Source organism: Diceros bicornis, chromosome 27, assembly GCF_020826845.1.
Source record: "Diceros bicornis minor isolate mBicDic1 chromosome 27, mDicBic1.mat.cur, whole genome shotgun sequence".
Classification (NCBI taxonomy): domain Eukaryota; kingdom Metazoa; phylum Chordata; class Mammalia; order Perissodactyla; family Rhinocerotidae; genus Diceros; species Diceros bicornis.
This window is the reverse complement of record NC_080766.1, coordinates 41,921,725-41,941,852: the sequence shown is the minus strand read 5'-3', so window position 1 is coordinate 41,941,852 and position 20,128 is coordinate 41,921,725. Positions and strand designations below refer to the sequence as shown.

Sequence of the window (20,128 nt, the reverse complement as noted above, 5' to 3'; positions counted from 1 at the left end):
GCAGGCAGTCGCCACCAGACCCGCGGCCAGATCTACATCTGAGAGCAGGTGTACCCGGCCGCCGGGGGCGGGGACAGTGCAAACGTCACCCTGCGCCCCGGGCCCGCCGTGTCAGCACTGGCACAGCCAGGGAAAGGGATGGGTTTTTACTCTATTTAAAGCCCGCGGAAGGGCTGCTGCCTCGGCCGCCGGCCAGCCACAGCCTCACCTTCCAGAAAGCCTGCAGGTGGAAATTGGCCAGAATGAATTCGTTCCTTGGAGACGAACCAGTCTCATCGCCCTTGTAAGGAACATGTGAGTACAGGACAGGTGGCCCGATAACCCCATCCTGGAGGGCGAGGATGAGGGCGAGCAGAGGTGCCCAGCACAGCCCTCAGTCAGGTGGACAGAGTTCCCGACACAGGACGGATGCCAGATCTGCCCCGCAGACTGGCCCGTGAAGGAAATCTGGAACCCCCTTCCCCAGGAGGTGGGGAGGCCTTTGGTGGCACCTCTGCTGCCACCAGGGTCTGGGGTTGTGCATGTCATGAGCACAGAAGACTTAACACTGCTCCTTTTACATAGGTCTGAGAAATGACGAAGGGAAATGAGTTCTCCAAGGAGCTTGTTGAGAGGCTGCGAGTTAAGACAAGGTTTAAGCCTGAATCCCACAGCCACCTCCCTCTCAGCCTCCTTTCATCCTGGGCAAGATGTCCATTCTGATGTGCCCCCATGGCTTTTCTATGAGGGCTTAAGGATGCAATGTGCTAAAGCAAAGAGCATTTCCTTAGTAAACAGTTATTTTTAATGAAAAAATAAACACTTCCCCTTAAAAAGTGAGCAGGCAGAAATAACCACAGAGAAATCCCATAAAACTCCTGCTGAAAGGTTCACTTTCAAGATTGGCCATTGAGATTTTAAGCCACGGGACTTTTCGCACGGGTGCATCAGCTTGCCTATGACGGTAAAGGAAACAGAAAGAGTGACTCATAATCTGCTCTCCCCTTGAGCTCCATCCTTAGCAGTTTATAAACGGAGAGCAAGGACATTCCAGCAGGGGCTCCTGCTCGCTGCCCTGCCCCCCATGGATGCCACCATGATGCCCACACCCAGGGCGGGACCCAGGCCTCATTTCCTCCAAGGGCCACATGCTTTTTATTTCCTCCTTTGCTGGGTCTTGATGCACTTGGTTACTGTTTAGTACTTGGTTAGGCTTTTTTCCTCCCAATATGTGAGCTCATCTCAAGGCCAAGATTGTCCATGTTCTGCAGAGTCCCCAAAAGCAGAACTTGGATCAACAATTGAACATTACTTGAATTCAGATTTCAGCTTAACAGACAAAGACTTTTCAAACAATTAGAGTTGTGCAAACATGACAGGGAGGTGTCGGTCTCTGGTTCCTGGAAGTGCTCAGACAGAGGCCGGCCGCCCGTTGTCGGGGATGAGGCAAGAAGGATTGCTTCATGAGTGAGAGGTCAGACTAGGGAGCTCCAAGATTCGGGCTCTAGATATAGGTCTCAGTTGGACATAACAGTTCACAGTCTTGAAGTCCCTCTGGCATGTCTTAACTTTGACGCCAAATGCCATTCACCCCACAGACCATAAAGGTGATTAGGAATAACACAGCTGGCAAAGCCAGAGGTGAAACTAACGGCTGAGGGTCAGATCCCTGCAGGCCCATCAGCCACCATCCTTGACTCTCAAAACTCCTCTTGATGCCTTTGCTCATATAGAATGGGCAAAACCACGTGGTATTAGATATATTTTATTTGAGGGTCAACTTTCCTATAAAGGTTGTGGAACCTCCTCAGCATGAGTTTGACAGGGAATGCACCTCCATTCTACAAACCCCTACTTTGTACAGTTCATTCTTTCTAAACATATTTAATCTGACCCTCGTGGTGACCTTTGTTTCTTAAATAAGCAAATCTGTTGATTCTAGAACTGAACTCAAAAAGAGCAGGTGTATGGTTACTAAACATTTTTTTTCCTGCCGATTTATAAACAAAAGAAATGGTTTCGTGTTCTGCAATGTGTCACCTGGGGTTATTTCTTGGCCTTGGAGGATTAGGTTCTGGTTTCTAAGAGAGGACTTTAGTTCAAGAATGTGAAGTTTTCAAGATATGAGCACATTTGAGGTGTTAAAGGCAGGCAGGAAGGCACCCACTCAGCAGGTGAAAATGAGTGTGGCAAGAATGTCCTCAAAAAGTGAAACAGTGACACCAACCCCCGCTGAGCGGAGCACAGTCCTGCAAAGTTGCACTGAAGAGACCAGATGGCTCAAGAACGGGCATGCTCTCTGGGAAAATGACAAAGTAGAGGCATGCCTGAATAAAGAACCCGCCAATCGGAAGGGAACAAGGGTGGCCACACATCGAAGCGAAGGAGAATAGGAGACCTTGAGGCCAATGTTGGCAGGGCCACCTAAGCCATATCCACGGGGGCTGTCAAGCCTGACGGTGCCACACCCTTGAATCATGCATCTCTGATCCCAGGTCCCAGCTGATGATGGCTTGGCTTCCATGCAGCGTGCTCAAAGGGAGAAGATACGTGGGCTGGAGAAGAGGAACATCTAGACCACTGCGGGTTAAAGTTCTGCTTGTAAACTAGCAAACCCTTTTGGTTTTGTACATAGTCACTACACATTCATCTGTCAGGAGCCATGAGAGTTGCTGATCCTCAACATTTTTTCAAAGCCTCTTTTGGAACCTCTAAGGCAGAGGATCAGAACTGTTCCAGAAGACCTCATCACCAAAGGGGCCTGAGTGGTGGCCTGCCTGCCTGCCTCAAGGAGCCACCAAGTACTGAGTACCTAAGAACTGGCCCCAGGAGGGGAGAGAGGAGCTCTCACCAAGGCAGCCTAGGCCATTCGGACCCCATTGTAAACACCCTAGCCTCAAGCAGGGAGCCCCTGCAACCCAGGCTTAGGTTCACCACACTGCAGTAAGACTAGCTACAGCCTCAATAAAGACAAAGGCAAAGTATTAAAAGCAATTTCCTTCTGCTCCCAAAAGAAAGCCCACCTTAGCATGATTGTTCCCAAGAAGGAGCATATAAACCTTCCTTTGAACCTGAGCAGCCTACCCCTCTGAAAACCCACAGCTGCCTTGGGATTTCTACAGTCCTCCTTTAGCTGGCCTTCCCTGCCCATCCCTGCTGCAGTCTGTTGGATCAAGTCACCCAGCGCTTGGTTGGAATCCAGTCTTCCCTTAATGGAATTCCTGAAAGGGATTTACTATTGGCACATTCCACTCATTTTGGCCAGCCTGTCATTACAGGCCCTGTGAAATAGCTGTGGAAATTAAGAGAAAAAAATACTTGAATTTGAGAAGGGTGTTCAGACTCATTTTTATAGCTCAGAAGCAAACCAATACAGATAATCTGCCGTGGACCTGCCCAGAATGTTTAACTCCTTCCTGGCATTTGGCAAGGATGAGGCTGGAGGGTTGGATTTCAAAGTAGGAGATGCTGTTCCATTCCACCAGAGTGTTACCATGTTGAGACAACGGCCTGGCTGAGCAATAGTAAAGAAAACTCTCTAAAGCCCCAGATATGATTACTTTTGTTCTCAACCTAAGCTTCATCACAAGGTAATCTTGGGAGGTGTATTTAATTTCTAAGAATCACGTCACCTGTTTGTGTGAAAGCATGCCATACACATCAGCCACACCTCCCTGGTGAGGGGACAGGACAGCTAGGGCCTCTGCAAAGGACAAGGAAATTCCTGTATGCATCCTTGTGAATGGCAAAGGGTGCCTGACATCTGAGCAGGCCAATTCAAAGGAAGATAAGTCAGCGTTAACAGTCAAGGCAACCCCAATGGTTTTAAGGTGGAGTGAGGCACATCCATGCTATGGTGGTCCAGTGGTGTGCCCACCTCAGCGCCAGGGGCTTCCTAGGTTCCCTGTTGGGTCTTAGCCTCAAACCCCACTGACCTCCTTTCAAGTCCCATCGTCTGTGCTCCTGTGACCTGGGCCACGTCCTTGAGCCTCATGTATTCCACAGGGTGAAAGGGCAGAATTGGCCTCTGAGCCAAGTGGACTAAAGAACTTATTTAATTTTACAAATGGTTACTGCGCTGGTCTCCATGGGGGGCAGCATTATCTAGAGAACCCCAAGTACTCCACTTGGTCATGTGACCAGTCACATCCCAATAAAAAAGAGACCCTGAGTGAATGGGCTCTGAAAGCAGAAAGTGCTATTTAAGTGTCAAATCTCTTTACCACCCGCATCTTCACCTAAGAATTTCATGATGTGGATTCTCTCTCAACAAGGCGTCCTCAAGTTACCAACGTAGTGTTTACCCTACAGGAAGCAAAAGCTGCTTTCAAAAACAAGTGACACTGAGGGGTGAAGGAGAACAACTAAACTAGATTGTTCCGATACGTCCCCTGAGACAATAGTCGGTGTGACGGCACCGAAGTCCGTATTGTTCCAAATCATTTGTCCCATCAACTTATGCTACGTGAGTGAATTCCTTGAGGGAAAGTAATTACTGTATGAGAAGCCAGTGAAATTATCCTTGGGGTGTACTTTTTCCTCCTGAGAATAGTTCCTTTCACAATTATGTTCTCTACTAGGAATCTATTATATGATCTAGTTTTTCCTCCAAAGACATCATTAATCATATGGTGAAAATGTAATCACAATTGAAAATACAAGATGTTTCGTTGAACGCCATGTTCAATGCTTGGCAATCGTCAAGCTCACGGATTTCAAAGAATCGGTGCCTGACATCTCCTTCTTAAAAGTACTGCTATTACTTCACTCATCACCTTTCTTCCAAGCTCTCTTTCTCTAAAGTCATTATGTAGGAGTTTATATTATTATTCTAAGCACAATGCCAAGCTTTGCTACAGCATTCTGTGTTGAGTTTGTGTCATGGCACCATGTTCTGGGAGAAATCCTGCGAGAAGAAGGCTTCCCTGGGCTTTGCTGGAGTGGTGCAGTGTCTTTGTGATGGAAAGGAATCTGGACGCGGAGCCAGACAGCTGGTCCCAGCGTTGCCTCTGACCTTGAGCAAACCATTTCCGCTCTCAGGCTCCTCCTTCCTTCACCACACGCCCAGGCCCTCTCGAAACCGCGTCAGCTCTACGTTCCGAGACGCTGCTCCCGCTCCGTGCCGTGGCGTCCAACCCGGTGTAGTCCCGACAAGGGGCTCAACACGTAAGGGTGAAATTTTGAAAAATTAAAAACTTGATACAGACAGCAAAACTCACATGGCGAGAAAAGTAACAGAAGACGCTCCGGCGCCCAAGGCTGGTCACACTTGGTGTCACACAGAGGTGATGCCAAACATAAGATGGCACCGTGAGAAGAGGGCAGTGCAGAGAGCGGCCAGAATCTGACCTCCCAGCTTCACCTAATCATGGCTGGCGACGGAGACAATCGCCAGTGATCAGAAGGACAAAAGTAGAAAAGACAAAACCCACGTGGAGGGGAGAGGAGACAGAACCCATGAAGGGGTGGGCTCTGAAGCCAACAAGGAGCGCGGGGACCCGGGCAGGAAAGGAGCAGGCAGCATTGACACGTAACCCCCGAAGGACTCCCCCCTCTGGGCAGCCCTGATGCCTGGGTCCAGACTTAATGCTTACTTTTATTGTCTATCCTGGGGGTGGCTCTTTGTTGGGGAAATATGGTTCCCAAGTTCTGAGCCTACTAGATGTAGCATTCAAGAGCCCGCTGGTGACAAGGGCGCAGTGAGCGCTGAGACAAGCTTCAGCAGCTACCTCCCCTCATTCGGGAAAACTCTCACTTTCCCTGGACGCAGCCTCCAGCCTAATGGGCAACCGACTCACCAAGCAGCAGCAGTGCAGGCCCTGCGGACACCCAGCCTCAAGGAGGAGTACTGCTCCCCTGTAGCCACAGGGACCCTGGCCCCCCAGGCCTTGTGCCAGGCACTGCATGGGCACCAAGTCCCACTACAGAGTTAGAAATCCCCACCCCAGGCCCAGGCCTGCCTCACTAGCTCAGGCACATGGGCAATAAGCCTCTTAACCACTCAGTTTCCTTTCTATTCAGGGAGAAGGTAGACAAAGATTTCCCACCCGAAATTTTTGCTAGAGTGAAAAACTGCCTACGTTCTGAATTGCAGGGTATCAAGAACAAAGGCAATGAGGGCACCTGTGGAGGAGGAAGAGCAGGGAGGGCACAGTGAACACAGGTGCTGCTGCAGAGGAGGAGGCCGGGGAGGAAGTCAGGGAAATCAGGCCTTGCTGGTTGAGAAACCAGCAACTGGGACACACCAGACCCATCATGACTGTCTTCCGCTCCAGCCCTAACCATCTGCGACTCGCAGGCAGGTCCCTCAGGGCCCACTTCCTCTCCTTCCCTCCTGAGCCCACAAAGGTTACTGCAGGGCAAGTGTGGCCACCTGGGCGGAGCTTCCAAGGGCGGCCCCTCCCTCACTAATTAAGAAGCTATTACTGTAGGCTAACTTTGACAACTAGTGTGACCAATTCTAATACTTAGAGAATAAAGGGTTGACAAGCCACAGACCTGACTAGGAAATGATATTCTTCATTCTTCATTCCACACCTGCTGTGTTGGATTTCAAACCAAGATTCTGCCACAGTTTTCAAATGTTTGCATTTCTGCATTGCAAGCTATCTTCACTTTACAGGATACCCATTCAAGCATTTCAACCACCATGACAACGTTTCCAAGGCCACACGTAACACATGGATAGAAACCCATCCATGTCACTCACAGGGTTGTCACTATTTGTCTATATAGACAAATACCGCATTTTTTCGGTAAAATCTTTTTCCAAGTTGAGAAGGAAAAGGCTATAACTCTATGCTGAAATTTCAGTAGGCTCAAACGAATGGGTCCCACCCTGAGCCTGCCACAGAATTTCTTTCTTAACAAAACAGGCTGGCATACTCTGAAATTGTAAGTATCAGATGACGGTGCTATACAATCAGCTGTTGAAACCAAGTTCCGGATCTATTCCTGGTTGTGCATACAGACATAAAGTCATCTAACAACCAACTTGGCTCACAGGTCCCAGGGACCAGTCAAAGTTCTAAAATTGTGTACAAGGAGTCCAGAGTGCCGCGCATGCCAATAGTCTCAATGGCTTGGCTTCAAGAGAGTAGGAAAAAGAAAATGAACGTAATAGAGGAAAACAAATAGAAAGAAAAATAAAAAAAAAAAAAAGAGTCTTTGTGGGTGTTCTTTAAAAAGAAGGACTGAATATTTAAGTTGAGAGTCCTAAAAAATTACAGTATTCCAGTGGTACCTGAGTTACTTTGTGAATTGTTCCTAATTCTTCAGAGATTTTCAACTTGTTTTAAATGATTCATTAGAAACTAAGGACCATTGTTTCCTGGAGATGTCTAACACGTCCTCTCCCAGTCGGCCCCCACCCACCTGAAAGATGGATGGATGATGGGTGCACAGAGCAGAGGGAGATGAGGAGGAAGTTCCACAGGAAGAAATAGGTCAGGCTGGAAAAAGAAATCCCAACCCAAGGAGGCACTGACTCTACACACTTTGAGAATCTAGAGTTGCAAAGGAATATCCAGAGTGCTAAGAAAACTCAAAATATCGTCAGTCGTCAATTCTGGGTAACATGCTACAAGCCGGCAACAAACTCCTGTACTGTGTGGCTTTCTGGAGTTCCATCCTCTCTCCTCTTCTATTTTATTTCTACGGCTCATTTGACAACAGTTGATTTTTATTTTTAGCCCACCACCACCACCCAAGAGAGAGTTCTTTTAAGATCCTCAAACGTAGATGACTGGTTTCCTGAGAAGTCACTCTAGGTCACTGGCTACCTTCTAACACTTCAAACTTGGGAGGGAGCACCTATCTTCTATTTTGCTCTGAAACGCTAAAAAACAGTCCCATCTTGAAAGACTAACATGAACAGCATCCAGTAAAGAGGACCTCCCGAGGGCACACCGGCAGCCAGCGCACCAGGACACCGGTCAGCCTTTGTGAAATTCTTTGTAATCATATCAGAATTTAAGAGCCACTATGAATCTTGAGTCATCTAAGCCAACTTGTTCATATTATAGGTGAGACAAAATCGGGCATAAAGCAATTAAATAAACTGGCCACGGCAGTGACAGAGTGGGAAGAGACTCTCAGCCCCCCAACTTCCAGACCTAGATTTTCCCAACAACCTGTTGCCTCCTAACACACACAGCAGCCCCTCCCTACCTTTCTTCCTCCACCAGGGTCCCTCTGGGACCGAGTAGGAGAGGTCCTTGAACTCGATGTTCACCGCCGCCCTCCGAGGCAGGGAGGAAAAGCGCTGGGCCTCTGTGAGGTTGTTGTCCACTTTTTTCAGATGGCCATTCAGCAGGTCCGTCTCGGTGGCCTCCATGTTGCTGGAGACCACTTCATCCACTGAGACGCACACCGACTTGGGCTCCGTCATTGCTGCAGAGTAACTGCTGGCATTCTGGAAAAACGAGAGGAAGCACCAAGAGAGGTCATGAGCTACATCAAGGGAAAGTGCACAAGGGACTCGTCATCAGGCTAAGGTCACTGATTATTTAGAGTAACACGTCCTGGACGACAGAGAGCCTTCGCATGAGAGGAAAGGCGCTCACCGAGAGGAATTTGTCATCTCTAGCCACCACTTTTTCTTCTATTAAAACAGGCTTAAGATGGAATATTAAACTGATCTACCAGTCCTACTTTGGAATCATAAAATCTAATCACAAAACTATAATAAATGAATCACTTGTCTCAAAGAATGAAACATCATCATCATAAAAAATTGTCTATCTACAGCCCACTCATTAAAAAACCCAGTAAAGATGCATGAGCCACCTAAGAAATGTATAACTGACAAAGTTTTATTTAAAATGAGCTCTCGGGGGCTGGCCCGGTGGCAGAGTGGTTAAGTTTGCGTGCTCTGCTTCGGTGGCCCAGGTTCACGGGTTCAGATCCCAGGCGCGGACCTACACCACTCATCAAGCCACGCTGTGGTGGCCTCCCACGTACAAAATGGAGAAAGACTGGCACAGATGTTAGCTCAGGGACAATCTTCCTCACCAAGAAAAAGAATAAAGAAATAAAATGAGCTCTTGTAGTGCCTTCCTTGTGTAACCTCAAAAACATTTTTCAAGAGCAGTGGCACCACTTGAACTGCTGGGTTTTGTGGGAGTTGGCCTTCGGATTCTCCTTGTAAATTTTCCAAATCACTTACAACTCTCTTCTCTCATTGTATCTTCATAATAGCACTGAAAAGCTGCAAAGGTTGATTTTTTCCCTCTATTATACAGACAAGGCAACTGAGGGACAGACAGTTTAAGGGACTTGCTCTGAGCCCTATAATCAAGTGAGGGGTAGAAGTGATCCCAGAATCTGAGTCATCAGAAAAAAAAAAAAAAAAAAAAACAGTTAGGTGCTCCTTCCACTGCATCACCAGAATACCTAATATTTTGTAGCTACACTGGCTTTTAAAGCTTCCATTGGGAGCCAACAGAACCATTACAGATGTGCCAAGAACCAAAAGTATTTATGCAAAGAAAGGAATATCTTTTTTAATGGCTTGGCAACACTGAATGAATCAATATGCTTCAGGTACCTCCAAAATACAGAAGAACCCTGGGGTGGGCAAATATTATGCTGTGCTTTCTCTAGCTCTCTCTTGAATCAAGAGAGAATGTTCCACGGTGCCAAAAGCATGGGCCTTTGGCGACAGTCCTCCATACTGTTGATGGCAGTCTGCCTAATTGGGACAGCCCATCGATAACCATTTTTGATCACTCAGGCCTTTCTGACTGCTGTAGGACTGGAGAGACGCTGCTGTGTTGTTATTTGTTCTAAAGAGGAACAACATCGGACTGTTATTTTTCCATAGGTTTGTCAGGTATTTCTTTAGAGTCGAGAGCTTTTTGATCATTATTTTCTAATCAAAAATCCAAAACAAAACCAGAGAGTGGATCATCCATAAATATCCCTACAAAAAACTCAGCAACTTTAGTGGCCAAAACAAGCCCTCCCCCAATAGAACGCCCTCTGGAGGGCACCTGACTATAGTTGAAGAGCTGGCATCATCTCCATCATGGCACGTAAAGGCTCAAAAACCTTGAGGGGCCTGGAGGTTTCGAGTATTTAAAACACAAACAGGAGATGGGGAGATGTGAGCACAGGGGTTTCTGGTTCTTGGGATGTTTGAAAATGTTGCTTTGCCGTTTAAGAAAAAGGCACACGTGCGCACACGCACACACCTCCGGGTATCTCCTACATCTGACAAGTTTAACCGAATCAAAACTTAGCTCACTGACTATAACATTCCCTGGGTAAAAATTAAAGTGCAGAGTAAAATTCTGATGGAATTAAGCCTGGTTTTCTACTGGCACTGAGCATGTGAGATGTTTCAAATGCAAACATAAGGCGGTTCACACATTCTTGACAAAGTCAGGGACAGTTTGTGTTAGTCTGACAACAGGGCTCCTCAGAGCCGGAGCGGGCGTGAGAACGTGCCTCCCCACCTCCCAAGACAGAGCGCCAGGATGCCGCCTCTGCATCCGTACTTGCCCAGGCCTTCTGTGTTGGGGCCTCTCAAAGGAATAATAGGAGACCCTGCCTCAGCTCAGCACGTTCTTGGTTTTGGCCAACTGGAAAAGTGTGCAACTTCAGCTCCAGCACCTAGATTAGGCACCAAATGCCATCCGTTTGACCCCCTATCCTGCCCTTTCGGGGCACATGCTCCTGCCCCAGGTTTATAATCCATTCTGACTCCACAGCCCTGGAAGCACTAAATCCTGGCTTTGGGGGGTAGTGGAGAGAGCAGTGAGCAAGACAATTAGCTCCAGGGCCAGTCCCCAAAGTCCATTCTCTCCCCCATCTTGCCCCCCAGGTGGAAAGGCTAAATGTCTGGTTCCAAACCCACAACCTGCTGGTGGACTTGGCTCTGTCCCCAGCGATCCCCAATCGCTGTGAGCTCAGTTGGGGGTGGGGAGTATCCAGCAACTCCTCTCTAGTGATGGACCCCTTGACCTCACCCCAGCATTCCAGCTGCCAGGGACCACCCATGCCCTCCCCCAGCACCCACCATGGTATCACCTCCTGAGGAAGCCGGGGGATAGGTCGTGGCTTTCCTTTCTGATGAAACTCACATGAATACAGGGATGGACAGCCATTACTCCACCCACCTACCGACCGTAGCAGGTGCCAGACCTGTATGATGATGAGGGTCTAACTTTCCCCTCTAGACTCTAACCTATCTTTTCTCTCACTCCCTCATTCATTCATTCAATAAACTGAGAGCCAAAGAAAGCCCCAGGGGTCAGCAGTCAGCCAGACAGACATGACCTGTGGCGTCAGCAAGCTCATGTTCAAGATTGGGGTCAATTACAATACTGTGAAGCAAGAGCTCTAATGAGATCATGCAAAGACCCAGCAGGGACTCCCAAGGCAGTGCAGACCCTGGGTGGGGGCACGCAGCACAAAGTGTTTCAGAGGAAATAAAACCTAAGCTGAGATTAGCGAGGTTGGGGGGGGGGGCGGTTCACGATGCTCCCTGTGAGGAAACAGCATGTGCAAAGGCTCTGCAGCAAAAGAGAGTGGAACATGCAGAGATCCGAGGGAAATTCGGGGCCTGGGGCTCCGATTTGGCGTGCTGGGGAAGGGGGGGGGCAGGCAGGAGGAGAGGGGCCTTTGGAGTAAGATGAGACCAGAGGCCTTTGGAGTAAGATGGACCAGAGACTTTGTAGTAAGATGAGACACAGGATCCACACAGTGAAGGGCTTGCAAACCTTGCTAAGGGTTTTGCACTTAATCTAGAAGTCTTTGGGGGGTCACTGAGGGATCTCAAAGCGGGAAGTAATGGCCCAGAACTGCACCTCCTGCAGCAACATGTAGACAGGAGGATGACGGTGGCCTTAACCAGCTGGTGGCAGTGGGGATGGAGACAAGTGGACAGGCCAGTAGGACAAAGCTGGGTGACCAAACTGATTTGGGAGAGAGAGAGAGAGAAGCCAGAGTGAAGTACCTCCTATTGAAAGTACTGAAGACTAACACCTCCTGCAGAGAAGGTCAGTGATTACAAGCAAGAGTGACCGCTGATCCAGCATCACAATGTGCCCATTAAACTCCAGTCTGCAGAGACCATGCCTCTTACTATCCCCACAGTTCCAGCAGGGGGGATTACATCTCCCCCGCCTCCATTTCAGAGGAGGGATCTAAGGCACAGAGAGACTGCCCCACCTGCCCCAGACCCCACGGTTAATGAGTGCTCGAGCCGGGGTCCAGCTCTGTGCCGCTTCCGTGCCTGCACCCCGTTCTCCCAGCCAGCATCCTTAACAGTGCTTGACTGTTGCTTAGCTTTCCATAGGCAAGTTGTAGGTGACCCTGGGTCATTCCAGCCCCTGTCCATTACAGGGAAATCCACAAGAAACTGAGGAGACCATACAACCCTACCCCCAAATAAACTTATACCAAAGCAGTGGCGACCATTACCCACCTTCCCTCCAGGGCTGTCCAGCGGCCTCACCCAATTAATAAAATCATGAAATCCCATATGATGGGAGGCAGTGCTGTCACTCCAAAATAGACCAGCTCTCTGGAAACACATCCTCAAATGAGAGTGGCCGGCAATGTAGGTTACAGGGAGCTTGTCCTTAGCCTCCTGAGCTCATTAAAAATAAAAGAGATACATCTTCCCTCCCCATTTGTCCCTTTCATTGAATGTTCCCCTATCTTACTAAAGATTGTCTTTGACCTCCCCGCTCCACACACACTTTGTGCCGCATAATAAATGGTAAATAATGGTAAGTCCATTCACAGGTGTCGAATGCCGAGAAGACCCTATTTGGATTGTTCATGAGGACATTCTGTTGGGTGCTGATTTCAGTTTGAATGCTGGGCATATGAAGATGCCTGTTTAGCTGGGGAGGATCTCTAACAGTCAGCAAGCCCCCCAGGCCCTTGTGAGGCTGGTTTACTCTACTCAGGGAAGCAGAGTTAGAGATAGAAACTTTTCCCCCAAGCATCATGGGGAAGGGAGGAAAGGGAAGAGGAATGCACAGACACCAGACATCAGCACGTACTTCTCTCCTCGGTTCATCGCTGCCAGCCTTGGTGCCCACCTAGACCAGTGGACCCTTCAGTTGGAGGGCAGGTCCCTCCCTGGTACCCTAGGCACATAAAATGAAAACATACTGGCCGAGAATCCTCAAGGCCACTGCCTACAGGACAATAACCCAAACGTCACTCCCTTAACTAAGTGAAGGGCAGATGCCACTTGTGTGGTCACTCAGAATGCCGACCTCACCATCACCAAAACCTGGCTTCAAACAGCCCCAATACCACCATCCCATTGGGAACCTATGCCCCCCTCCCAGCCCAGCTCAGGGACTCCAGCATGCTGCCCGGTGCTTCACCCTCCAAGGCACCTTCTCCAGATTCACACCTGGCAGTCAGCCCTGGGCTGGACCCCAGAGCAGGGGGCAATGGGGAAGCAAAGCTCAGGATCCTGGGAATCTCTCAAGGCCTGTTTGTGTATGACTTGGGTAGAATTCTTTTAATTAAAGAAAAAGTACAAGGTTTTCAGGGGTGAAAATGATTTTCACACAAGACAACGTTCCCTGAAAAAATGAGCCCAGCCATTAGCATCTCCACATGAATGAAACCCTTGAGTTCTGGGGCTGTATCAAACCATAACATGACATAAAAGAATCTTGACATAAAAACCTCTATACCTTAAAACATACTGATTCATTATCTTCCCACACGTCTAAGCCTCTTTTGCTGCTCTGAAAGGACTTCAAGAGTTACCCAGCATCTAAAAGATCTGAAACTTTCTTTACCTACAACTACCAATAATAATCTCCTTAATTTTCCATTATCAACGTAATTTTGGAATCCCAAAGAGATGAACAAATGTAAAAGGAAGAATTGCCAAGTGCTACCCAAACATTCAACCAGATAAAAGCAAATGTTATGATGAAGGGATTGCCTTTTCTATTTTTTTCATCTCTTCTTATGTGTAAGAAGCTAAGTAATAAAGGCAGAGCATGGTCAGAAATGAGACCTGGCCTGTGAGTCCCCCGACCCTGGCTCTCCCAACCTCCTTAACGTGTCTGCGGCCCCATTCTATCGGTTTACACAAAATCATTATATAATGAGCTGGCGAGGCTCGGTATGTTCTACAGTAACCTGTTTGGAATCACAGGATGCAGTTGTCAGAGCTGAGCATGCGCAGAAACTCGGCTACTTTTTTTTTTCATAAGCTCAAGGCAAGAGGTAACTGCCGGTCAAATCCTGCCGAGCTCTGCTGACTTCAAATACAGGATGCTAAAAATGAAATAAAGGCGAGAGGTGGGTGGGGGAAGCTGGTGCTTGCTGTGCGCTGTGGGCTTACAGCCTATGGGAAGAAACTAGCAGGATAGTAAATACATAGACGATAGAAAGAGGGATGGATAGGGAGGGCGAGATGGGTTGGAATACGAAATACTTTCTATTTGTACTTTAGATGACCTGAAATCTGGTCCGTAAGCACCTAGCTGCAATGTCGGTGTGCTAGGCATAGAAACGAAAGGCCCCTAGGATGGGTGGGTCGATGATTAGTTTGTTGTTGCTTGTTTTTTCCTAATACGACTTTATGGAGCTATTATAAACGAGCAAGAGGACACCCTGGACCACCCCTGGGAATAGCACTTGCTATAACTGTGTCTAGCAATGAACTCGCCGGCACTCGGTGGTTCCCCTACTGAGCCGGTACCCTCAGGAGCCGTGAGATGCGCGTCTCTGTCCCCACCCCGGTCTCTCTCCAGGGTGCAGAAAGGTGGCCTGCAGGTATCCAGCCTCGCCCCTCGTCTGCCTCTCTGGACCCCACCGCCTCCTCCGCGAGCAGGTCCAGGAGAGGCTGTCCCCGTGGAGCGCAGGGGCAGCGCAGACTCTGGTTCTCGGGGAGCAGCTCCCTCTTTTGTTCCCCTGGACCGTGCCCCGCACTCCGGAGGATGGCGCGAGAAGTGCCCACTCCCCGGCCGTGCGCGCTGGCAAAGGGATTAGACCCCCTTCTTTCGGGCCCAGGCTGCCGCCCTCCCCAGTGCGCTCCGGGACCCAGGCCCCACGCCCCTCACCAGGAGGCAGACGAGGTCAAGGCCATCTGTCCGCTTACTGGCTGCCGGGCGCCTCCCGCCCACTCCTGGCCCCTCCGCCTTGCCCGCGTCCTCGGCCAGTGCAAAAAGCATCCCGAGGGGCCAGGAGGCCAGGGTGGGGTGCTATGGGAGCCGGGCGCCTCCCCGGGGATCCAAGGGCGGGTATCAGGGTGAAGGTACGGGTCTTTGTGCGTTTCTTGCTCTCCTGGAAAATAGAACCAAGCCCTGGGGCGAAGGATGCTTTCACTCACCATGGCGGTGCCGACCGAGAAAGCGGCCATCAGACAGGCCATGCCCTGGGGGCGGCGGCGGCAGAGGCGGCGGGGACGGGCGGCGGGGACAAGGCTGCGGGCGACGAGGACGGGCGGCGGGCACGAGGCTGCGCTCGCTCCTGGCTCGGCGGCTGCGCCGGGTGCTGCTCAAGCTGCCGCTCCTGCTCCTGCTGGGGCTCCAGCCCCGCCCCGCGCCGGCCACGCCCACGCCACGCCCCGTGGTGGCCACGCCCACTGCATCGCCCCTCTCGGGCCCCGCCCACGCCCCTCGATTGGCCAGCGCACGGGGGGGCGGGGCCAGCAGGTGCGCGTGCTCTTGTTTTGCTCCTGCCGGGGGCAGCCGCCGAGTTCACGGACATCGCTGCTTCTCCAGCCGCCCGCGGCTCTCCCCAGACCCGGAGCTCCGGGGTGCAGAAACGCGGGGATTGGGCTAACGCCCCTGGGCGCCCGACAGACAGCGGGGTCCCGGGTCAGGACTGCCACCTCCCAGCCTGCGTGGCGGGGTAGATGGGGCCAGAGGGGGCGTCCGGGAAAGGTGGGAGGAGGGGCAGGAGGTCTTCTCTTTTCTTTTCTTTTTTCGCTGTTGGGCACCTCTCTGCCAGGTAGGAGCGTGAGGACTAAAGAAGAAGAGATGGACATTCCAACGCCCTCCCCCACTCCACTACAGCTCCAGATCGGGGTGACCCCCTACACTGAGGCAAGGCAGGCACTCAGACATGCAACCTTGCTGTGGCTAGCGGGCAGAGCTCAGTCCTGGGTAACAAAGGGGCGCTAGGTGAAGATGCCCCGGCCTCTGTCCCCTGCCCCCACCGTGTCCCCCCCAACAAAAAAAGAAAAGGCTTGTTTTTGCAGGCGTGGTGTTTCTAGTGCCCGGCCCAGTACCTGGCTCAGAGCTGTGTTCATGTAGCTACGTAAGGAATGACACTCCAGGCACCCTCTCATTTGGTCTCAGACTGGAATATCAGATGGCCTGGCGTCTGCTAGAGCTCTTATTATATATAAGTGGGACCATTTCCCTGGTAACCATGGTGATAAGACATTCTTTACTAAAAATCTCAGAGCCTGTTTGTTCGGTGGCTTGCATGTTGGGACCTCACACAGGAATGCATTTCTTCTCACCTCTGGCACACCTGGACACCCCTCCCACCACACCACAGATGAGTGGAGCCCCTGTCTTTCTCCTCATCTAGAAAGGGGGCACAGCTTTTCATGCCAGGCAGGTGGACCTCACACCCACAGGTCTGATGACCACAGCTAAATTATCCCCACAAAATGAAGGAGGGAAAGGGGGTGTGATGTATGAGTTCAAGGCAGAGAGGGCCCTGCATCTGTCTAAGAGTTTCGCTTGAAGAGGCAATGCATGACCTGTCTTCTATCCTTGGCTGTGATAAAGAAGGCAATCTGACTGCTGTATTTCCAGGTGCTGCTCTCTGCATGCCGGGCCCAGGAGGCTGTGTGGTGCCTTAAACGTACTGAACAGGACACCGGCAAACCCCGAATGTTCTGGAAAGAGGATTCAAACTCACAAACCTCCTGGGGAGAGTTTAGGCCGGAAGGCAGAGCCAAAGGTGCCTCATCTCTGGGGCCCGGGGATGGTGGCCAGCCCTGCAGCCCGCCACTTACTCCGGGGGCAGACAGAATATAAAGCAGGAGAGGAAGACACAGAACGCAGCTGGGACAGGTTCTCTGTGAGAATCTAGCTTGACACTGCCCAGCTATGTGGCCGGGGCAAGTGACGTGACATTGTGGTCCTGTTGCGTTGGCATCTATTCTTTGTCCAGTATCCATTCTCCTCGTCCCCTGGAATGTGCCCAGAATTTCCTCTTGGAAACCCCCCTACCCCTTAGTTCTGTGCCCTGTGATTTGTAGCAGTGGTGGGGCAGAGACTGGAGGTGTAAGGCGATGCTTGCTGGGCTCCTGGGAATGACCATGGGGACAGTGTGTGGACCCTGAGGATGAAGCCAGAGACGGAAGACAGTGATAAAGTGTGTCCTTGTCGTTGTGGCTTGAGCTGCTGGGTTTTCTGTTACAGGGCTCCGAAAGAGTCCTCACTCGTACATCTGTACTTGGGGGTAATAATAATCAGCCACATGGGAACTAATGCACGTCCAGCACTTTCCACCATGCATGGCACATAGCAAGTCCTCTCATTCTAATTCTAACTAGTGTTAACCCTCTTGTGCCAAGTCAGAGACTAAGTAAATGGTAGAGTGGGTCAGATCCGTGATGTTAACATGAGGACTTGTGGTTGTGAGTGACAGAAACCCAACTCCAACCGGCTCAAGCTAAAGGGAATGCATCATCTCAGGAAACAGAAAGGTTCAGGGTGTGCTGGTTTCAGGCCCGCTGGGGCCAAGCAGCCACACTGTGTCCCCAGCCCTTGGTCTCTAGCTCTCTCCGTGGCTCTGTTCTCCATCTGCTTGCTTCCCCCTCAGCTAGGCTGTCTCCGCAGCTTCAGGCTTGCATGCTATCAGCTGGCGTCCAGCCTCTGTGCCCAGAGGGCTGCCAAACACCGATTGGTCTGGCTGGAGTCACATGGGCCAAACAGGCCAAAGGGAAGGTCAGCACCAATGGAACCATGGGTGCTTTGCCAAGGCCATTTGGGGGCACTCTGAGCAGAAGTGTGGATGCCAAGCAGGCAAACACAAGATGACGTCATCACAGGACTGTCCAGACCCCAACCCCTATAGAGATTTCTGCCATGACATCAGCCAGAAGGAGGCCAGGCTGGACTTGAGAACTTCCAGTGGGAAGGCATCTCAACAGGCAGCCACTCTAGCATTACGTAGCTGTTATTGCCAGCAAGCAGTCCCTGTGCCTAATTGGATGCCCTGTCTCCCAGAGTGCTCTGTGTTCCACAATCACACAGAGTCAGTCAGCCCCTCCTCCTCAAGATAGTCCTTGAGCTATTCAATCATGGCGCCATATTTCTCTCCAGGCCTTCGCTTCTCTGAACCAAACATACCTAGTCCCTCCAACATTGTTTCATGGAAGACGTTCCTCCCTTCTCACTTTTGTCTGCATGTGTTCCATTTTCTTGGTGTCACTTGTGAAACTTGGGGTCCCCGGTGAGGGGGTACAGGTAAGTCAGATGTCCAGGTGGGCTTGTGGCAGGCCTGTGGACTGACCCAGGTGAGCTTCTTGAGGGAGCTGGCTACAAGGGGGTGAGGCTGGCTTGGCAACTCGGATTGCCCCACTCCAGAAGTCCCTAACAAAGGTCTCTGGATCCACCCAGAGAAACCTTTGGGGACATCCAGTGGCTTCCCAGCCCCCTCGCCCCCAGCTGTCTAGGAGGAAATCCAATGAATTTATTTGGTAATACAGTCTTCTTCACATGTTGGTGGTTTGGCTTTCAACAATTTGACCTTGACCATTCTTTGATTACAGGGTGGCCAGCTCTGAATTAACCTAAGTGGACCCCGCTCGGCTGACTTTCTTCTGCTCAGCTACAGAGCTACACCAACCTAAACTTCATTTTCCAAGACCTACGATTTCAGCCACGCGCTCAGCAGACGCTCAGAGATGGCCTGCTCTGCCGGGAACTGATCTCAGCGCTGGAAACATGCATTGGACAAAACAGAGAAAACCCAGCACCAAGGTGTAGTCCCACAGTAATGGGGAGAGACTGGAAAGTGCAAGTTCTTCTCTAGGTTGGGCATGTTTTTAACTTGTTCCATGAGCTTAACATATGTTAGAGATAATTGTTTGCCTAAGCTAGAGAACTCTTGCTGTGTAGTTTAAGAGACAAACGGGACACGTGGGCCTCCTGGTCCTCTGTGGTCCTGCCATTTTGGAGTCAACCCTTCGGGTGTCCCACCCTAGGGACTTGATATCTGCAGCTGTGTCCCCCCCCAAACCACCTCACCCCCGATGCTGTGCCCTCTTGTAGTCTGTGGATCACATAATTAATTTACTCTTGAGTGTGCTTATTTTCCACCACTCCCCTCTGGAATGTAAGCTCCCTGTGGGCCAGAATGTCTATCCACTGATGGATCCCCAGCCTCAGGAACGGTGTCTGGAAAAGAACTTTGTCCAGGCTCATTAGATGTTAAGTCTATGAGCCAAGGTCCCACCCCAGATCCCTCTGGCTCCCCTGCCCAGGCCGTTTCCAGCAGACATGAAGCCCCCAGTGTGGAAATGTGCCTGCCCTGCGTGCCATGTGCCACCAGGGGAACATCTCCGTCATTTGACACGTCACCATTTCATGGAAGAAAACAAAAAACTGAAGAAGGCTGGTCCCCCGGCCCCTGTCCCCAACTCCCCTCCCACACATCGACTGCTGTGCAGGGGCAACGTGAGGAGGGTTTATGGGATTTCTTTCCCCAAAGCCTCAACTAAACTCGATTTGGGAGGGGATGGTATAAGGAGCTGTTTGCTTGCTTGTTTTTTATAATCGAAAGCTCTGACTCTGAAGGTAAATGTTTTCAGCCAGACAAAAGCAGAATATGGTGCTGCAACGGCCAGGAAGAAAGAGGAGCTTGTCCCTTCTCCTGGCTGCCAGTGGTGGGAGATGTGATGGGGACTCCTAGGAGGCAGGGAGGGCAGGGGTGGATCCTGTCCCATTGTCTCCAGCCTGTGACAACACGGCAGGTGCTCAGTACTGGAGGAATTCATGTCAGAAACTTGCCCTGGGCCGGCCTGGAGACCTGCCCTCTGGTGATGGCCCTGCCCTGTTGGCTTCCCTGATCCTTCCACATTGCGTTAGCTGAGAATTAAGGGCCGCTGGGCCTTTTCTACATCTGTTCACATAGGAGCCATTGCTTCCACTTTAAAAAAAGAAAGAGAGGGGCCAGCCTGGTGGCATAGTGG

At 50.6% G+C, this 20,128-nt stretch overlaps 1 protein-coding gene across 2 annotated transcripts in view; it reads right to left on the bottom strand.

The window, feature by feature from the left end:
• ABCG1 (ATP binding cassette subfamily G member 1) overlaps window positions 1-15,377 on the bottom strand; it is a 67,001-nt gene extending 51,624 nt beyond the window's left edge. For both annotated transcript variants that reach the window (XM_058523156.1, XM_058523157.1), the window contains exons 1-2: window positions 15,299-15,377; window positions 8,149-8,392 (exon numbers count right to left, since the gene is read on the bottom strand). In XM_058523156.1, the coding sequence (XP_058379139.1) occupies window positions 8,149-8,392; window positions 15,299-15,340 (286 nt within the window). In that variant the 5' untranslated portion in view covers window positions 15,341-15,377. The remainder of the gene's footprint in view (window positions 1-8,148; window positions 8,393-15,298) is intronic.
• Between the last annotated feature and the right edge of the window lie 4,751 nt (window positions 15,378-20,128).